Consider the following 18,753-nt stretch of genomic DNA (forward strand, 5'->3'; position numbering starts at 1 on the left):
TACAAAATTTCACTATGTTTGAAGATTTTTAGTCACTGATTATATAGTTTGTTCACTTTTTTTTTTAAGTGGATCACAGTTGCGTCACCGTTCATAATACCATGAAGCTACGGTGCTGCTTCTGACTGTCATTAAGTTTTTCATTGTTAAAGATTTGTTTGTTAATGTAACTGCAATGTATTCAAGAAAATCAGGTGCAGTTCTCTGTAACAAAACTGTAAATAAATGCAGAATCATTTTGTGTGCCCACCATATTAATCAATATGTGAAAGTATTAGCATGTTGAAGAGGACACTAAGAGAACGGTGGGGACACAGAGAGAAAATGAATGAAATATAATATAAAAAATAATATAAAGAGGTGTCTATTTCTTCTGAGAGTTTCCTCCTCTTTGAGATGACTACATTTTCTCAAGCCTTTGCAATATTTTACCTAATCATACACACATTCTGTCCGGCCAATTTTACTTTAAGAAACCTACCAGAGTAGATTTCAATCAGTGTCCACAGATTATATCACTAACTGCAAAACTGTACCTGAAATCAGCTGAAAAGAGAGGCGCAACCACAGCATAGTGTGTGCAGTGTAAGAATATCTGAGGTGAGAGAGGGAGAATATAGGCAGCTATACCTGAACGTTTGTCTTGCCAGCCCAGCCGACAGACGAGAGGAAGGGAAGAAGATGAGGAGGAGGAGGAGGAGGAGGAGAAGGAAAAGGAGGGAGTGAGAGGGGAGAGGTACATGAGGGTATGGAGAGAAAGGAGAAGACACAGGAAAGTGAAGGAGAGAAAGATTACTTTTGGTAATGTGCAACTTTGTCCAGAAGTTTGATGAATATAAGCACACACTACTTTATTTTAGAATAACGTTGGCAGCTTGCATCATACTGCTTTTTTTTTATTCAAATCAGTGATGCGGTAAGACCAAACCACGTTCCTCCTTTACCTGGAAACAACACCTCAAATACAGTTCGCTTCACTGAGCAGATTGACTGAGAGGAATATACCGCTGCAGACTAAAATAGCAGCATAAGAGGCACCTGCATGTCCATGAAGTGCTGCTGGGTGCTGCTTTTCAAATGAACTCGCACAGGGGATGAGGCGGATGTATAATTGATTGGTTTCTAGATCCCCGGAGAACATCACAGCAGAGATGAAGAGAGAAAAATCACCGGTTTCTTTGAGTGTTACAGTATATAAAAGAGCCACTGAGGGGGAAAAAACAATCCACAACTTCACTTCTCCTCTCAATCGTTTCTTTACTTCAAAGTGTCTTGTGGTTATTTCGGGGCTTTTATAAAGATTCAAGTCGCAGAGACAAAGCACATCTCAGTTTTCTGAGGAGAACAAAGAAAAAGCTCATCTATTGTGAGAACTATGTCAATAATATGTTCCGGATCATAGTTATTATTCTAAATTGAGCGCTGCTGTTTGCACTTGCTAGTTAAAATGAAGTGTAACCAAAAAAAAAAAAGTCTACAGTTGCAGTCTATTCATCAATACGGACCACCTAAGCTGAGAGAAGAGTTTGTGTTGACATGGTGATCAATCTAAAGAAGAAAAAACACTGAATTTCACAGCGTGGAAGAAGCAGCTAAAATAGAGCAGCCACAAAGTAGTCGTGGTTTGTGGCGGGGGCTTGGAGAGGAAGTGCAGAGCAGAGAGGAGGCGGTTGGTGGTGAGGGTTCAAACAATAAGAGCGGTGAGGCCAGTGGTGAGCTCAGTGTATGCACATAATGGGACGACTTTGTCCGTGTAGTCATAGAGATCCTTGAACTTTCAGGAGCGGCTTATTTTTTGCACGACTAGATACAAAGAATTTCCAGAATCTTACAGGACGAGAGAAACATGCACTTAACACTTCATGAAATATAATATACGATGAGTCTCATACCTCTATTTGTCTGTAGTCGCAGATGGCTTTGATGGGCGTGGTCGTTCCCAGGGTGCTCTCTGCGCTGCGGGGGCGGAGCTGCACCACCGTCTTGGCCCGACCCACCAGGCTCGCCACCGTACTCCGGTACTCGATCAGCTGCTCTTTCTCCTCCTACGGTGAAGGAGGAAATAATTAGACGTTTCAACTGTCAGTCAGGTTCAGGTTGTCGTTCGTCATACGGTCGCAGCGGCCTGTGAGTCAGACAGATGATCCTTTTTAATCAGTTTAACAGTCTGTCCATCATATCATGTCTACGTCAATTATATGTGACGGGAAACTGTTTAATTCATTAAAATGTGAGTCATGTTATCATTCACTCATAAACAAATGTGAATGTCTGTATAACCAGATGCTGAAATGAAAAAGCACTTCTTCCTGCACTGCCTATTATACACATTAAAAACTATCTACTGTATCCTGTTATCTTTCTTTCTTTATTTTAAACTACTTAACTCCGCCTAAATCATATCAAACACATTTACATGAGCCAGCATTTCCCATCACAGTTATAATTAGCTGTATCCCAGGAGGTGAGTGGACTCCTGACTCAGCTGCTTGTTAGCTTGGGCACTAACCATTAAACATTTAACTGTGTGCTCCTCGCCCTGACAGGTAGAAATACACTTCATTTCTCTCTGGTCCACAGCAAGAGAGAGAGAGAGTCATTAAGGATTCATTAGAGAGAGACAAACAGAGACACCGGGTCGAAGGGAGAGGTAGAGACGGAGAGAGATGCCGACGTGGGGCCGGGGTTAATGACTTCAAACATTACACCACAGAAATGAATTTCCCACTGAGACGTCGTTCGCTGCAGTCAGCAACGCCATTACAAGTCTAATGACAAGAAAAACTATTTATACAAACATCAATTCTAATGTAGGTGCATGAATGATTACAGTTGGTTATTACCTAAAGTTTTAAATCATCAGAAAAGTGTTTAGTGCTTTTATGTATTTTCTTAAAGTTGCTTGAGTTCATTATGATGTTTGCTCTGAATTTACAGTAAATTATTCCAAACATATAATCAAGAATCTGGCAAATTAAAAGCTGGGAATCAGTGTGTGTTGAGTTATTCCTTTATACTTAAAGATTTAACTTATATATTTAAAATACTGTGTTGAAGATTTGTTTTATCTATGTTTATTTACAGCAACTGCTTATGAAATCTATCCATGTATGAAAAGGACATTTAATATCAGAGAGCAAAGAAAATACAGGTAACAGGATGTAAACAAAACAGACAATGAACTAAATCAGAAGCCTAAACCTTAATAAAAGGTGAAAGACTGATTTAATATCCTCTCGTCCGTTATTATCCGAGTCAAACAAAAGGTTCAGCTGCCTGTTTATTTGTCACATCTTTCAGAAGCATCTACAGTATCAGCTTCTCCCTCCCAGTGAAAGATGGAGCACGGCCAACTGGAAAGTTCATTAACTGGAGCCTGGAAACTGATTAACACACACACGCCCCAAACACGAGCGGATGCGAACGCACACAGATGTAAACACCGTCAGTGTGTGAATATAGACACATGCTGTACGTGACAATGCTGACTGCACACACACACACACACACACACAGAGCTGTGAAAAGAACAGCTGTTTGTGACACACACACACACACACACACACCTCTTTATTAGGAGGATATGCTGACTGCTATGATCTGTGGAGTCTTGCCCGCATTAACTCTGCCATCTGTTTGAAGTCAGAGGTAGGTAGGTAGGTGTGTGTGTGTGTGAAGTATGTGTGAAGATGGCAGTCTCACAAATGTGCCACAGGGGGGACGGTTCAGCAAAGGTACTCTCTAACGGATTACGTCACCCTGTCATGTGTCGTGCTGCAGCAGACTGAGGCAGAACAATCAGGAGGACAGCGGTATGCTAACACTTGAGCTACTGTAGGTCTCTGTTGCTCCGGTGCTACAAAATAGTTAGAATACAGCTATATCATTCCTGTTAAAACCTCGGTCCAGGATAATTTTTGATGTGTCACATATTGGTTTGCACTGTGCACACAAGGTGGCAGCATGGCCTCTAAGGACCTGAGGGATGCAGCAAACTGGGGTAAACAAATGACTTCATATCTTTTAGAAATTACTGGTCAATGCGGCCTCCCCGAGAACTTGATTTATTTTTATCCAACATATAAATTAAAGCTGGAAATTAACATACAATGTAAAGATGTTCCATATTATGAAAGAAAAATGTCATTTTTTTATTCTTCAATTGATTGTCCTAAAATTAAGACCATCTTCTACTGTCAGCCATTAAGAAGCCTTGCTCAAGTGAATATATATAATATATAAGTGCTGTTTCTTCACTTTAACTGTAGAGGAAGTTCAAAGTTCAAATATCAATATATTGAAAAATACAAAAAGGGATAATCAGAGGATTTTTAAAAAGGGGAATTCTCTGCAGGTGGACAAAATTCAGCAACGAAATCAGTCACAGGATCCAAATCTAGTCAGCTGTTCTGAGACGAGAATATGTGATTATTCAACTGTGCAGCAAAAACTTTTTTTGGCATTGTTCCCTGTTCATGAATTTACTGGAACAGGACCGAGAGTTGTAGATAAAAATCAGAGACAGGCGATTGAAAGAAGACAGATACCATTGAATCCTGCAGCAGGTCTTCCAGTTTGCTCAGTCTGCTGTTCTTGTCACAGGTGTACTGTCTCTTGATGGTTTCCTGGAGCTGACGCAGGTACGACTCACAGTCCCGTGCGTCGCTCATAAACTGGCAAAAAGACGGGAAGAGAAAAAGTCAGGACATGAGATTTTCACAGGAACTGATTTTTATGACAAGAAGACTTAATTCATGTTTTTCAATTTTCAGATTAAAAGCCTAATTTCTGCTCATGAGCAAAAGCGTAGAGACATTTGTTACTGGCAGCAGTCTCACCTGGAAGTAAGCTGTATTGTCTTTGAGATGCTGCTCCACACACACACACAGCTGGCCCACCCACTGCCACTGAGTCTGTAGCGCCGCACTGTAGGCCTGAAAAACAGAAAAGTAGGACGAGGAAGGAGGTGAAGGAGAGGGAGAGATTGTGTCACACTGCAGATACAGTACACACCAGCCCCATGTTGTGAAATGACCATGATGTATCTTCAAGGCTTTAACAAGGATGCAGATCAGCACATATAGAGTCACAATCATTTTCAAGTCTGCATTCTTTTTAATTGAGGATTGATGGACGACGTAACCAAATCCCAAATCTGTATTGTTATAGAAGCATTTGGTTTTGTTAGATACAATTAGCAGCTCTTCATGTTTGCCAAAAAGGTTTACAAAAAGGTCACTGCTCTTTTAAAAATTATTATATCTGTGGGCTTTTTAAAATGTCATGGAGTTCACAGACAGGTGAAAACATTTACATTCTAATAAAAGTGTTTTGGTTGAACCGGTTCCCAAAAGTAAGTCACAGAGGCAAAAGCCGACATCCTGAAAGGTCATTTAGCCCAAATGAATAAAATCATAGATTCACCTCCACAGTCTGTTTGGCAGGATGGTTCTCTTGACACAGACGGCTGGCTGTTTCCTGGAGTGATCGCATCACATCTTGTTTCTCATCCAGCTCTAACCTCATTTCCTATAAATAGAACAGGAAAGGGAGGATGGTTCAAGTAGATGAGTGGCACTGGCCTGATGTTAAAAAATAGTGTTTGAGTGCATGTTAACAGAACTTGTAAACAGCTATTGTGACAAATAAACAGTGAAAGGAGTTGGTTTAATGCATAGCTAGTGTCTGTCTTTCAATAATGGATATAATAACATTCCTGTTCTCTGGAAAACTGGAGTATAATAGTCTGTAATTTGTGTTTTGTGACTTGACAGAGGAAACAATCAGTGTATCTGTCTGTGCCCTTCCTCCACTCACGCTGTATATTTCTCTCTTGGCGTTTATGTTGGTGTTGTTGTCGCTCCAGTCGTAGGCAATCTCCTCCTCCTCCCTCTCGTTGAGCCAGATCAGCTCCTCAGTGCAGTGCGACACGAATGCGTGCAGGCTCTCCAAGCTCCGCAGGCGCCATGACGAATGTTCCTATGGCAACCACACAAACATCATCATTATGCTGATCAGCAGTGCAGAGGGGGAAGTTAAAAAAACATCCTCGGGTTCTCTGGCTGTTTGGATTGTACTTCTGGTTTTATATGGAATTTGAGGACACTCTTTTCATTGTAAGAATACAAAACCTCTTCAGAGGCATCATTTTCCAGCATGTAATTTCTTTAAACATATCAAAGAAGGTTGATTTTTGATCACCTCCATTTTCCTGCAGAATATACTGTATATATATTGCTTTATGATACTGTTTACAGTTAGCAAAATCACTAATATATCTACTCTTCTACTTAAATTTGCAGTTACTAAACAAACATTTGTGGGGTTTTTGCTAAAAGGAGGCATTAACTCAGAAAGTAGCTGTAAGACACCGACGACTGTCAATGACCTGAGAGGAGAATAAAGGGGGCTAAAGAGAGAATCTTTACCCCCCAAAAATAAGAAAGAAGCAAATATTCTTCAAGAAATACAAAATAAAATGTATGAGCAGGTGTGCAGTGTGTGAGGAGGGTACGGGGGAACAAAGAAAGACAGAAAGAAGTTAAAGTGAGAGCAGATGTCAAATTGTCTGCTCTTAGCATGAGAGTCCTGTCATGCTATAATGGGATTAACTGAGGAAAGGGAAACAAAGAAGTACGTTTCCACACACACACACACACACACACACACATATATATACACACACACACACACAACCCCTTCTTGATCTGAGACTGACCAGTAGTTTGCAGTATTGGTGCTCCAGCTTGGCCAGGGTTTCAGAGTAATTGCTCTTGAAGTTGGGAGAGACTTTAGCCTTAAGAGAGGAAAGTAAACACTTCATTACAAACCGCAGCTCTCTGCAGAAAACCTCTGTGTGTGTGCAGCATGTGTTCATGCGAGTGTAATGTTTGTGTACCTCGTAGTTGCGTGCCTCCTGCAGACTGCTCATTAGCTCCTCGACTGCAGTGTGTATGTTATTGTGCTCTTGGAGGTTGTTTTCTACAGAAGGAAGATCTGCTCCCCATTCGGCACGCTCCAACAGCTCCTGAAACACGCAGAAACCAAGGTTGACATGAGGGTCAAAATAAATACAGTTTGGGAAACTACTTTCACTTTTTTTGGAGCAAAGGTGCAAACAAGTCTGTAATAAAAAGTGATTTCTCTTAAATATCTATAATTTAAATGCTACAGCGACTAACCTGTGTCTCCTCCACCCATCCGAGCAGCTCATAGATGAACCTCAGGCTGCCTTCGTCCTCCGATGAAGACATGGCCACGAGCTGAGAGCGGGCCATGGGCCGCCGCAGGAGCGCGGCGCCGACAGCTCCCACAGCACCCACAGCTCCCAGCAAGGTCTGGCCCAGTGACAGGCCGCTGTCAGTGGCTCGCTGGCTGGTCTGCTCTGTCACGGTGCTCCCCAGGGCCTGGGTGAAGTGGCCTTTCCTGTAGACGCTGGAGCACTGCAGTCTGAGGGAGACCAGCTCCTCTTGAAGGCAGGAAACTCTGGTGATGAGACAAATATATATATTTACTAGAGGGGAGACTTATTCTTTTCCTTGATTTAATTTCCCCAGACATACAGTGATACATGGAGGAAGCAGCTGTCTCCGACTATGAGAGCAGGAATGCATTAAAATCATAAGATATATGCTTTTAAATGTGCATTCATCTGTCTAATGGAGCAGATAACTGTCTCACCATCTTGCTCTAAATGCTTAAATCATAGGGGAATTAATAAAGGGCAGATTGCTGACTTCTTATGACATTTGAGGGGGAAAAAATGCTCAAAAGGTCAGATGATACATTTTTTCCAGATTATTTAATTATCTTGAGAGATGTGCTCCTATTAGAATGTAGATTGTCTGATAAGGTTATATTTGCAGTCCCTCATTAAAAGGGCATCAAACAATCACAGCCTTTCAAAATGGCTATTTGAGTAAGATTCATAACATAATAATGTTATGTTAAAACTGGTGGAGTAGCATGCAGATGAGCTACAAGACGGGGATTCTCTTTTTTTTCATTTTTGATTTATATCAGAGGATTTTAATACACTTGATAAACAATAGAAGGTGAAACACATTAACAGATAATTATAGGATTTAATGGCAAAAGCAAAGCAACTTGTTGACCAACAGTTTAATGAAGTGTAATGAGCCGTTTGTACTCCCAGTTATTAAACTAAATTGTCTTTATTATACTAATTAAGTATACAAGGACCACTTTGATAAAAGTTGAACCCTTTATTCAGGGCAGAATCACCGCCACACTAACCTTAACCTCTACAGATTCAACACCAACAGACTCACCTGAACACCAGCTGCTCCACCTGGTAGTATTTCTCATCTCGGAGGACTTTGAGCTCCTGGTTGAGTTGTCTGATCAGAGACTCGCAGTCCTGCAGGTAACAGGCCAGTTCTCTCTCACACTGCACCGGCTCGCCGCTCTCTACTCGAGACATATCCTGGACAACGGAGGATTGCACGGTTTGATCAGATTTTTTGTTTGTTTGCTTTGTTCTTTCTTTACTAAGGTATGGTGCACTGAGGTTTAGTGTATCCCCAGGCACGGGCTCAGTAAAATAATACATTAAAACCTAAGTAGGTCTTATGAGGAAAGTAGGACAAAGCTGCAGCAAATATCAGAAGGATTAATATAGTAAAAGTAAGAATATCACAAATGGGGGTTACAACACTGTAGTAGCTGAAAAACCTGTTGAGCATCACTATTTTGACTAAACTCTCTTCCTTAAAGAGGATGATCGGGGAAAAAGAACATGCAGAGGAAAGAGAGGGTGTGTTTGCAGAAAGCAGGGGAAAGTGGTGAGTAAATATTTATTGTCTCAGAAGGGCGCTCGCTTTTACAGCTTAAACACATTAACACATTTTAAATTACCGTGTCAAATGATTTACTCCGCATGTGTGCATGTGTCTGTGTGTGTGTGAGGAAATTAAAAGGGGTGTTAGATCAAAGAGGTTTCAGGACTCACAGCCTGTAACGTGTTCTTAGCGAGGGTGAGTTTCTCCTCACAGTCCAGAGCCATGTTCTGGATCTTATTGGCTCTCTGAAGCAGCAGCTCTAGCCTGAAAAAACACACACACACACGCACACACACACAAGGACAAAGGTTAAACAGGCATCTCATTGAAAATCAGACATGATGGGAAATTGAGTACAAGGAGTTACATCAGCATTTTCAATTTAATTATGTACATCCTGTTGAAAGTAGACATTTTAATGGATTTGTGTGTGTGTGTGTGTGTGTGTGTGTGTGTGCTTGTGTGTACCTCTCCACCGCAGGCCGTAGAGCCTTCTCTCTCTCCAGCATCTCCAGGATTAGTTTGCCCCACTCCTCCTCCAGGTCATTGGGATGGAGGCCCTGAGGAAGCTTAATACGACCAAACTCTATCCACACCTAGAAAACACACACACACACACACAGCGGCTGAATATACACCCAACATCCCATCATGCTTCAGTGCAAGTGCACATACCGTACCGTAAAACGCACTAACAAACTCCATTAAATGACTCCATTACATCAGCGGTTATATTTCCGAGCGATCATAAGTCACACCGCAGACAAACACTCTGGTAACATCAGCTGAGTGGGAATAAAGGAGGAACTATTATCGACTATCATGCGTTTGTGTTCAATTAAACAATCTGCCGCATTGATAACAGAGCGACGGTGGCGATCGCTTGGCTTCGGGAAACAGATGTATGACTAAAATCGCGCAACGGTAAGCAAACCTTCTATTTCTGTCTCTCGTTGACATGCTCATAATGCCCCTGAGCTCAACCCCATGATGCACAATGAGCCCTGCGCATGCTGCCAAATCTTGGTCAACTTCTGACTCATTTCCCCCCCCTTGTCCTCTCTTCCTTTCCTTCGTGTTTCTCCTCCTCCTTCCGTCCCTCCCTCCTTCTTCCTGTTCACGCTTACCTCCAGCAGTTTGTAGAGGTGTTCGACGTGACCTTTCTCCCTCTCCTTCGCGGGGATCTCTGTCTCTTTGAAATGGACGTACTCGTTGTAAAGTGCCTGAAGAAGGAGAGACACAGTTAGTTATTGATGAACACTATGGGGTCAATATTGACACGAGCCTTGTTTAAGGTCAGACACAAAGTCAATACCTGTTATCAGAAGTAAAAGCTTTGTAATCACAGTATCTCTCCAAGGACGTTCAGCAGTCAGTTTCTCTACAGACATCTCAAGCCATGTATCTGACTTCTTCCTTTTCTCTCTCTTCTCTTTTGTGTCAACCATTATTTCCATCATTCCCTTCCTCCCTCAGCCTTACATCTGCAAACTAACTGATTCCCTTAATTCACCTGTGATTCATTTATTCTCCTTTTCATCTGAATTCTTCACTCTCTTTTTTGCTCACTAAAAACCAGTGTCTGACATCATCCATTTTCCCTCTCCCTCCCTCCCTCCCTTCCTCCCTCCCTTCCTCCTTCCCTCCCTCCCCTCTCTGTCACTTTATTTATTCTCTCAAGGTTTTACAGAAATTGCTTGTCAGCTCCCTTTCTTCCAGGCTGCATGCTGGAGAGGCTGTAGAGATAAAGCTGAGAAATAAGATGAATATAGATACAAGATTCTCACCACGGCTGAATACATTTGTGAGAAACGCCTGTATTCATGTTGCTGAATTACAGCACACAAGATAATAAACATACAGCACATCTGTAGGTCATAAATTTTCACAAGATTAGGTGGGAAATATTTGCTGTTTTGAGGGTTACTGAACGTTACTAAAGAGAATGAGTGTCTTTCCCTTGACCTTTCTTTTATTCTTTGTGCATTAATTTGCTTATGTGAACATAAACTTGAAGACTAATTACTAATTAACTCAACTAACTAAATGTTAATAAAGGTAATAAAAGTAACAGTCGACAAGACAGGAGTATGAGCGCTCACCTTGAGTTCCACAGGATTTTGAGGGAAGTTCTTGTTGGCCATGAGGGCCGTATGCTGGCGGCTCCACTGGAGCAAAGAGGTGAACCTGGACTGATACTCTGACCAGCGGTGGTCCACCTCCTGACGATGGAGGAGAGAAGAGAGGGAGGAGAGAGAGGCGAAGATGAGAAGCAGTGACTTCATGGTGGGAAATGATACATAACAAATTAACAGGCTGCCTCAAATATGGTAAAAGACATTGTACAACATTTTTATAAAAAATTATTTATTATAAATCATCAGACCACTGTTAAATTAATTGCATCATTATTTGAAAGTTCCAGGTCATTACTTGTGGAGCTGCACACTTGACTAGCAAATAAAATGGGAGTTTAACATCTGCAAAGTACAAAGTACAAACAACAATGTGAGTGTTGTAGGAAATTCCACTAACCATTAGGTTAAAATGATAAATGAATGCACAGTAAAAATGGTGTAAATGGGTGAAAGTGACATACGTGTGCGGCGATGCCCTCTCCTCCCTCTGGGATTTTGGGGAAGGCATCATAGATGGAGGAGACGTAGGTGATGACCGACTTCTCATCTGGAGATGGAACATCAACGTCTGACCAGAGAGAGAATGAGAGATGTTAAAGAATAAATAGCTGCAAGAATAATAAATGTACAGATGTGACAACAACTGGACATTCAAACCACTAGAAAACTATATTTTTATCTTTCAAATACAAAATATGGAGCCATATAGAGGGTATACAGAAAATATGGACAATTAAAATGAAAAACAATTAAAAACATGAGGCATGTTCTTATATTGGGACATAAACAGACAAAAAAGCTTCCCGAGCAGCATAAATAATATGTAGCTATTGACCTTTTTTAAGTGAGGAATCCATGAGTACAGTAGAAGCTCATTAGACAAAGCTCATTTATTAAAATGTGAAGTATCATAACATTGTAACTCTCAGCCTGACAGTTTATCAGACAGTTCATTTATTCAGATAAACAGTCTCACCCTCGGCATCCAGCAGTCTGGTCACCCCTAACGACTCGGCGATCTCGAAGGCCTGCTCGAGGTTCTCACGGTTACTCTGCCGTGACACCACCTCCATGTCGATCAGGTCTGGCCTGGAGAACACAAACAGAGGGGGACGTGTCGGTGTGTTTTGTGTATTTGTGTCTGTCTATACAGCCTCTAATCTGCTGTATCTATTTACCAGCTTCTGCTTCTATTGTGTGTGCAGTGTACACAAGCCTACAGAGCCTTCAGAAAAGTCCTGAACACCGTTGCAATTGAAATATTTTGTCACGTCATGTGTTGAAATATCTCATGTTAAACTGGTATTAAATCCCTCTGAATAAATATTCATGTAGTGTCATCTTGAGCACACTCCTGGGTTTATCTGCGTAGTTCTGTGTCAGCTTAGTGAACCTTCATTGGAGGATTTTTCTCTATTTCAGCTGGGAGTGTCACTGAGAAAGGCGTTGCATGCTAATGGACTACCGGTATCTAACTCTGAATACAGTCCTCTAACCTGTATCTGTGCAGCAGAGCGTTGAACATGCGTCCGTCGCTCCAGGATGAGGTGAAGTTGACACAGCGGAGGCCGGGGTAGCCTTCTGTCGCCTGCTGGCTCCATAATAACAGTTTCTCTTTGGCTGTGAGGTCGCCTGACTCTCCGCTCACATAGATCTCTGAAATCTGGATGGAAAAATAAGAGAGAGAGAAGAAGTTAGTATTGGGATATCCCGTCTTCAGAATTGCTATCAGAAAAACAAAATACTGGGGAAAAAAGAGAGAGAACAGTAATCCTCTGTTAAGTTGTGTTGCCAGATGTGCTGAAACAAACCGAGTCTCTTCTATGAAATCAAGCATCCACGCATGAAATCTTTGGAATTCAGCTTTATGCTTTCTAGATCTTGCTCCATTTATTACATCCTATCACAGCGTGCTCACTAGCTCCACACCAGTCTCATCATCGTAACATACAGCAGACAAAATGAGCTTTTTTTACTCTGACATACAGTCACAGCTGCAGCCACGGTGAGTCTGCAGAAATATCCGACTCCTTTTCTCACGGACGCAAACTCTCCGGAGAGGTTTATGTCAATTTGATCCGACCTGTCGTCTCCCCTTCCAAACCTCCATTTGTCTTCCTGGCAATTAACTCTCAATATGTGTGTGTGTGTGTGTGTGTGTGAGTGAAACATGTATCTGAATCAGTTAATTTATGAAATTAGATATTAATGGCTCGTTTTTTTTTTAATTCCATTTCCTCCATCCGTCCGCAGTCTAGCCCGCTCATTAGCTGCCTGCCCGCGACACGTCTCCTCTCCTCGCCTGCCTCCTCTCTCCTTCATCTCCCTCTGTCTCCCCCACCCTCCAACTGTCTCATCACTTTCTCCTGTTCTTTCATCTGTTCTGCTTCAGATGCTGATCAATCTGCTCTGCCTTCTAATACTTAATAGTTCTTTCCACCAACAGTGTACTGATACCAAACATGGATACGCCTTTAAAATCTGTTATTTTCTCAGCCAGGGACTTAAGATACCAACTAGCCTTAAAATTGTTTTGATTTTTTAGCATCAGCCAGTTTTTCAGGAGCAGATTTTCGGTGTTTTTTCTTATTTTAGAACACAAAGAATGATTACAGCAAGCAAAACCTGTTTTATTGTTCCTATGGGCAACTGTTTTAAGACAAACCTGAATCTATCCTTTAATTTTTCATTTAAACTTTCTGACTTGTATGATAGTATATGTTGATCTGGGACAAATTATACTTGTAAACACAAAGGCAACTGATGCCTTTTGCTGGGCGCTGTTATACATGTACAGTGCATGTTTACTTGGGGTGCATTTGAAGGAGAAGTTGAGCTTCCATGGAGACTTGACAGCTGCTTTATTTATGTGTTTTCCCCCACTGAGCTACATGACCACTTTGGCCGTTTTCCCTCCTCTGCTGCATCCTTCTTCTTCTTCTTCTCAATTTGCTCTTTTTTTAGGTCCATCTGTCTACAGTGACAAAGGCAGAGTGATATATTTGCGGTAACTGTGCTTGGCTGCCGTTATTGTCATCAGTATTCATCCCTCCTTCCCTCACTCGTTGTCCTGCACTCCTCCCCTCTCTCGCTGTCTTTCTGTGTCTCTCCCTGCTGCTAATGTAGAGCACTATGAAGGTCCAGTGTTGTGCCAGGAGACTGCAGCAACAGCCAAAAAGACGAGGAGGGGGAGGGAGAGAAGGGAAAAGAGATGAAAAAGGCGAGCAGGCTCGACCACGGAGGAGAGGGGGTAACTTGCAAAAACATACTGCATAGATACCAGCTTCACAATCTGTTCAAGTCCACATTCATTAAAAAAGACGACTGCATGCCCACATACATACAAAAAAAAACACAGTTCTAAAACTGTGCTGCATTAATGAGGACACCTCACTCCCAAAAATGTTAACATAAAGTTAAAATAGGTAAACGTTTCTGGCACAGAGCTGTGGACGCTCGCTGCAGTCGACTCCAGGCACCAGACACTCCCTCTGAACACTACATGACTATCAGCACACATCCATCTATCCTTAAAGTGTTGACATTTCTACCAGCGTCTCATTGAGCACACACACACATTACGACGAGCAAACAGAGACGCGCAACGGAATCTGTGACTTGACGGGGAGTCGACAACAATGCGGATTCTGCTGTGTGTTTTCCCGCAGAGCTCCGTCTCTCTGTATGCATCTACGACCTCCTTTGCAGAGAAATACCGAGCATCTAATCCTCCGGCTGAATATTGATACAGCACTCTCTGTGTGTGTGTGAGGGCTGCATCTGCACAGAGGGCCCACACTGTCCCTGCAACAGTGTCTCATACATCCGCTGTTTTCTGCACATCTGCCATTTATTTATTAATATATGAGAAAGGGTTTTCAGACGATTCGAACACGACCTGTGGTACAGTAGTTGTCTTGTTGTTGTCTATGTATGACTTGCGCACAAGGTTATGCATTAGGCTGGAGCGAACAATGTGTGTAGTCATTAGAGCATGTCAAACTCACAGCAGCTGCTTTGCTAAATTAGCCTGCTAGCAAACACAGGCGAAAAAAACAAGTGTTTAATTAACTCGACTGACTCCTCTGAAGCTCTAACTTGTAGCTTTAGAGCCAATAACAAGACAGTCCCCCTGTCATACTATCCAAAAGGTAATCAACCTTCCCTTTATTTCTGTTCATATGATACTGATAATTAGTGATCTGACAACAACAACAACAAACTAATAACATTTACCGCACAACTAGACTTCCTGCTTCGTTAAATGAATGAATGAATGAATGACTATGTGACCAGGTAAACTTTCACATGCACTTTACTGGCCATAAGACTCAGTTAATGCACCCATTCAGACAACAAACAATGCAATAATACTGTATGTGTGAATATGACAGATACTAATTTCCACGTAGACTGATTATAGTTTACAGTAAGTATAGGCTACGCATGCAAAAACAGATCAAAGCACCAGTCACGTGACATGCCTATCATTGTGTTAAGTTTTCACTTCTCTCTGCAGTTGTACATCCTCTGCATGATATGATATGTGCAGCATAATTGTTCATGTGCAAGTCTGACTCATACAAGCACACGAGCAGAAACACAAAGAGACATATGAGTGAGATAAGAGCGAGCAGCAGTTCAGTGGAGCTGTGATGCAGTCACATACATCTATGATCCACCAGCAGCCCCCCCCGGGGCTCTGGTTCGGCCCTCTTTTAGAAACATGGCCTCTTTGAAGTTTGCGGGGTGATGGAGGGAGAACGAGGGATGGAGGGAGGGAGGGAGGAGATAACAATGAGAGGAAAATGGAGGATGGACAGGAGAAGATAAAAGCAGAAAAAAATACGGTTTGATTGTTTTATTGGCACTTAAAACATAATGTGCCTCTCTAAACCTCTGGTTTTAAAGTCCTTAACAATGAAGGGTGGATGAAGGATAGATAGACAAGTGATGGATCGCTGGATAGCTTCAGACATCTGAGTGGTGGTTTTTAATGTGGGTAGGAATCCCCTTGAGGCTGAACGAAGCAGCCGTCTCACTGATGAATGCGCATTTCAAATCCTTTTTTATGCAGAGAAGGGTATCACACACACCCACACACAAAGGACAGCTGCACTTTAAACCCAACACATAGACATCCTGACACGTACACACACACCGCTCCCATGACACAGGAACACAGACAAGCCAGGAGTATTGATTATTTCTACCCAGTAAAAAAAAAAACCCTCTTAAGCATGGATCTCTGTGGAGCTGGGATCTACCGGTATCAGTGTGTGTTTGTGTTTTTTTTCCATGACTCAGCATCAAATGAGAGATGTAGCACTTAACCGAACCTAACATGACGTCACCTGCTGTGCCGCACAACATTACTGTACTGCCTTCATCATGTGTTGGAGGACTAAACAAACTGTGGCAGCTGTCGTGAAAATCACCTGTCAGTCGCTGTGTTACTGCAGTGGATGCAGCAGACTTTTCATTTTCAAGGCGCAGAAGAGCTTAACAGCTGTAAGTTTAATGCTTTCGCCCACATCATTCTTGCAACTGAGCCCCAACTCCTGTAAGCCAAATATAAACACATCCGGTACAAACATAAACTGAACAGGACCGTAATAAGCTGAGGTCCATCTAGATACCGCTTTGCAAAACACTGAGATCAAGAGCTTTCAGTCATGATAAATTAAGAGTCACACCCTCTACTCAAAACACAACATACTTTGTGGGTGAATTGCATCGACTTTTGAAGCCTCCGTCGGTGATGTAATGCTTATGGATTCCTCTCTGGTTGATTGTTGTAAATTGATACAAACAGAGAAGGGACAAAGAAGCCAATTTCCCATTTATATCTGGCCGGCTATCAACAAGAGTAATGGATGGAAAACCCTCAAAAAACAATCAACTTGGCACAGATATGAGGCACTGTACCACAGACGCTTCTTGACAATGATTTACTTAAGTGCCATAGCAGGTTGGGATGGTAACCTCAACACTTTTTTGGTCCATATCGTACCAAATTGTGTCTGTGGTACTGCGCATAAAATATCAAAAGCTGGCATTAAATGTACAGTAAGATTCAGGATCTTTATTATTCTTTGACCTAATGGAAATCAAAGTTTTGCCAGTTTTAATTTATCATAACAAAATACATGTGCGGCTATATAACATTTAAAGTTTGGGTTCTTAAGTAAAAATGTGTGTAAGTTTGGCTATCAGTACCAAAACTCTTGTATCGTATTGACACCAGTATCTAAAACTTTCAAATGACATCCAGCCCTACCGGCGGGTAGTTTGCGACTAGGCAACAAACTGCTAGATTTGTGTAGCAGCAAACAAACAAACAGTCAAAATGTCATGTAGAAACACTACAATGTAAATCTCCAACAGAATAGAGTTGTAATAATGTTAAATGAACCGATCTCACCCTTGCTTAGTCCTAAACAACCTTAACCTTTTTCAACCACAACCACCAGCGCTAGACGGACAAAAACAGTTATATTCTTTGCTGGGTAGGAAATGACAAGTTTCAGTTTTCAGCTAGAGGAAACCCTGTCATTTGATGCAATGACCCTTCCTTCACACATACACACAAACGCTCTGCCTGTCTGTCTCTCACATTCTAACAGACGTCAGCGTCGATCGAGTGTGTGTGCGGTGTGAGGAAACTAACAAGCAATGGAAAGACAAGAAAGGGAGGGAGGGAAGAAGGATATTGGGGAAGAAGGATGGAGAGACAGTCTGTTCTGCGTTGATTAGGCTCTGGGGACAGAGGCGGGGGGAACGGAGAGAAAGGCACAGCGCCTTTCAAGAGCTGATAACAACACACACATATATATAACCCTTCACGACCACAAGCATGGTATACAAAAGACAACAAAGGCACCCTCAGGGGTAATGTGTTCAGATTGCTTGTTTTGTCCAACCAGCAGTCTAAAACCCAATAATACTCAATTAATAATGATGAAAAACTGCAAATCCTCACATTTTAGAGGCTGAAAACAACAAATACTTGACATTTCCTTTGATAAAAGATGGTTAATGCATTACAATAATTGTTAATTAACTTTCTGTCAAGCAATTAATAGATTAATCCAGGGTTCCTCAACCTTTTTGGACCATTTTTTGCGTAATCATATTGTTTCCTGGTAGCAAATGTCTGAAGACCTGGTTCTAGTCAGTGGCTGAGGAGGTTGGGGCCACTGGATTAGGCAATTAATTGTTGTACTGTAGCACTAATCAAGAACAGGATAAAGATAAAAGATTTGAGAGAGTTAGCTAAAGGATTTGGTGTCTGGATGACAGAGACAGAGATAGATAAAGGCAAACCTGTGGCAGGTATTTTACAGTTGCCTGTTGCAGAGGACTCTCTATCATGGAGTCCAGTCTCTCTGATGAGCTACTGGTCAGCCCTCCCCAGTCTGTCTGACTGGGAGTGGTGCCCGCTGTTTCTGGAGAGGTCAGTGGCAGGTCACTGGCATAGCCTGACTCCAAGATAGACGACCGCTCTTGTGCACGACCCCGAGTGTCCAAGCTAAATCCTCTGACATCCATGGTCTCCTGAAGTTGCATTTGGTTGGACATGAAGAAATCCCCTCCAAACATTGCGGCTCTACTTTTGTCCTCCTCAGACAGTTGGACTTTGAGAATATTTCCCGTGACAGGAGACGGGGTAGGGGGCTCTTTGTGCACCTCCACCTCACTGTCACTTTCACCCCTCCACACTGGAGAGCCATAGTCACTGGGGTACACTGTCCTCACCACGCAAAGCTTACCGTCCACCTCTCGGATATGGACCACACCTTTGCGCTCCCTCT

The 18,753-nt window shown here is 42.1% G+C and overlaps 1 protein-coding gene across 13 annotated transcripts in view; it reads right to left on the minus strand.

Moving 5' to 3' along the window:
* macf1a (microtubule actin crosslinking factor 1a) overlaps positions 1 to 18,753 on the minus strand; it is a 236,795-nt gene that overhangs the window by 94,644 nt on the left and 123,398 nt on the right. For all 13 annotated transcript variants that reach the window (XM_042434970.1, XM_042434975.1, XM_042434969.1 and 10 more), the window contains 16 exons: positions 12,436 to 12,602; positions 11,916 to 12,028; positions 11,401 to 11,507; positions 10,904 to 11,023; positions 9,929 to 10,024; positions 9,270 to 9,397; positions 8,972 to 9,065; positions 8,292 to 8,446; positions 7,182 to 7,485; positions 6,899 to 7,027; positions 6,719 to 6,796; positions 5,818 to 5,979; positions 5,425 to 5,529; positions 4,839 to 4,934; positions 4,548 to 4,673; positions 1,893 to 2,045 (listed from right to left, as the gene is read on the minus strand). In XM_042434970.1, the coding sequence (XP_042290904.1) occupies positions 1,893 to 2,045; positions 4,548 to 4,673; positions 4,839 to 4,934; positions 5,425 to 5,529; positions 5,818 to 5,979; positions 6,719 to 6,796; positions 6,899 to 7,027; positions 7,182 to 7,485; positions 8,292 to 8,446; positions 8,972 to 9,065; positions 9,270 to 9,397; positions 9,929 to 10,024; positions 10,904 to 11,023; positions 11,401 to 11,507; positions 11,916 to 12,028; positions 12,436 to 12,602 (2,133 nt within the window). The remainder of the gene's footprint in view (positions 1 to 1,892; positions 2,046 to 4,547; positions 4,674 to 4,838; positions 4,935 to 5,424; positions 5,530 to 5,817; positions 5,980 to 6,718; positions 6,797 to 6,898; positions 7,028 to 7,181; positions 7,486 to 8,291; positions 8,447 to 8,971; positions 9,066 to 9,269; positions 9,398 to 9,928; positions 10,025 to 10,903; positions 11,024 to 11,400; positions 11,508 to 11,915; positions 12,029 to 12,435; positions 12,603 to 18,753) is intronic.

This window comes from Thunnus maccoyii, chromosome 15, assembly GCF_910596095.1.
Source record: "Thunnus maccoyii chromosome 15, fThuMac1.1, whole genome shotgun sequence".
In the NCBI taxonomy this organism is placed as follows: domain Eukaryota; kingdom Metazoa; phylum Chordata; class Actinopteri; order Scombriformes; family Scombridae; genus Thunnus; species Thunnus maccoyii.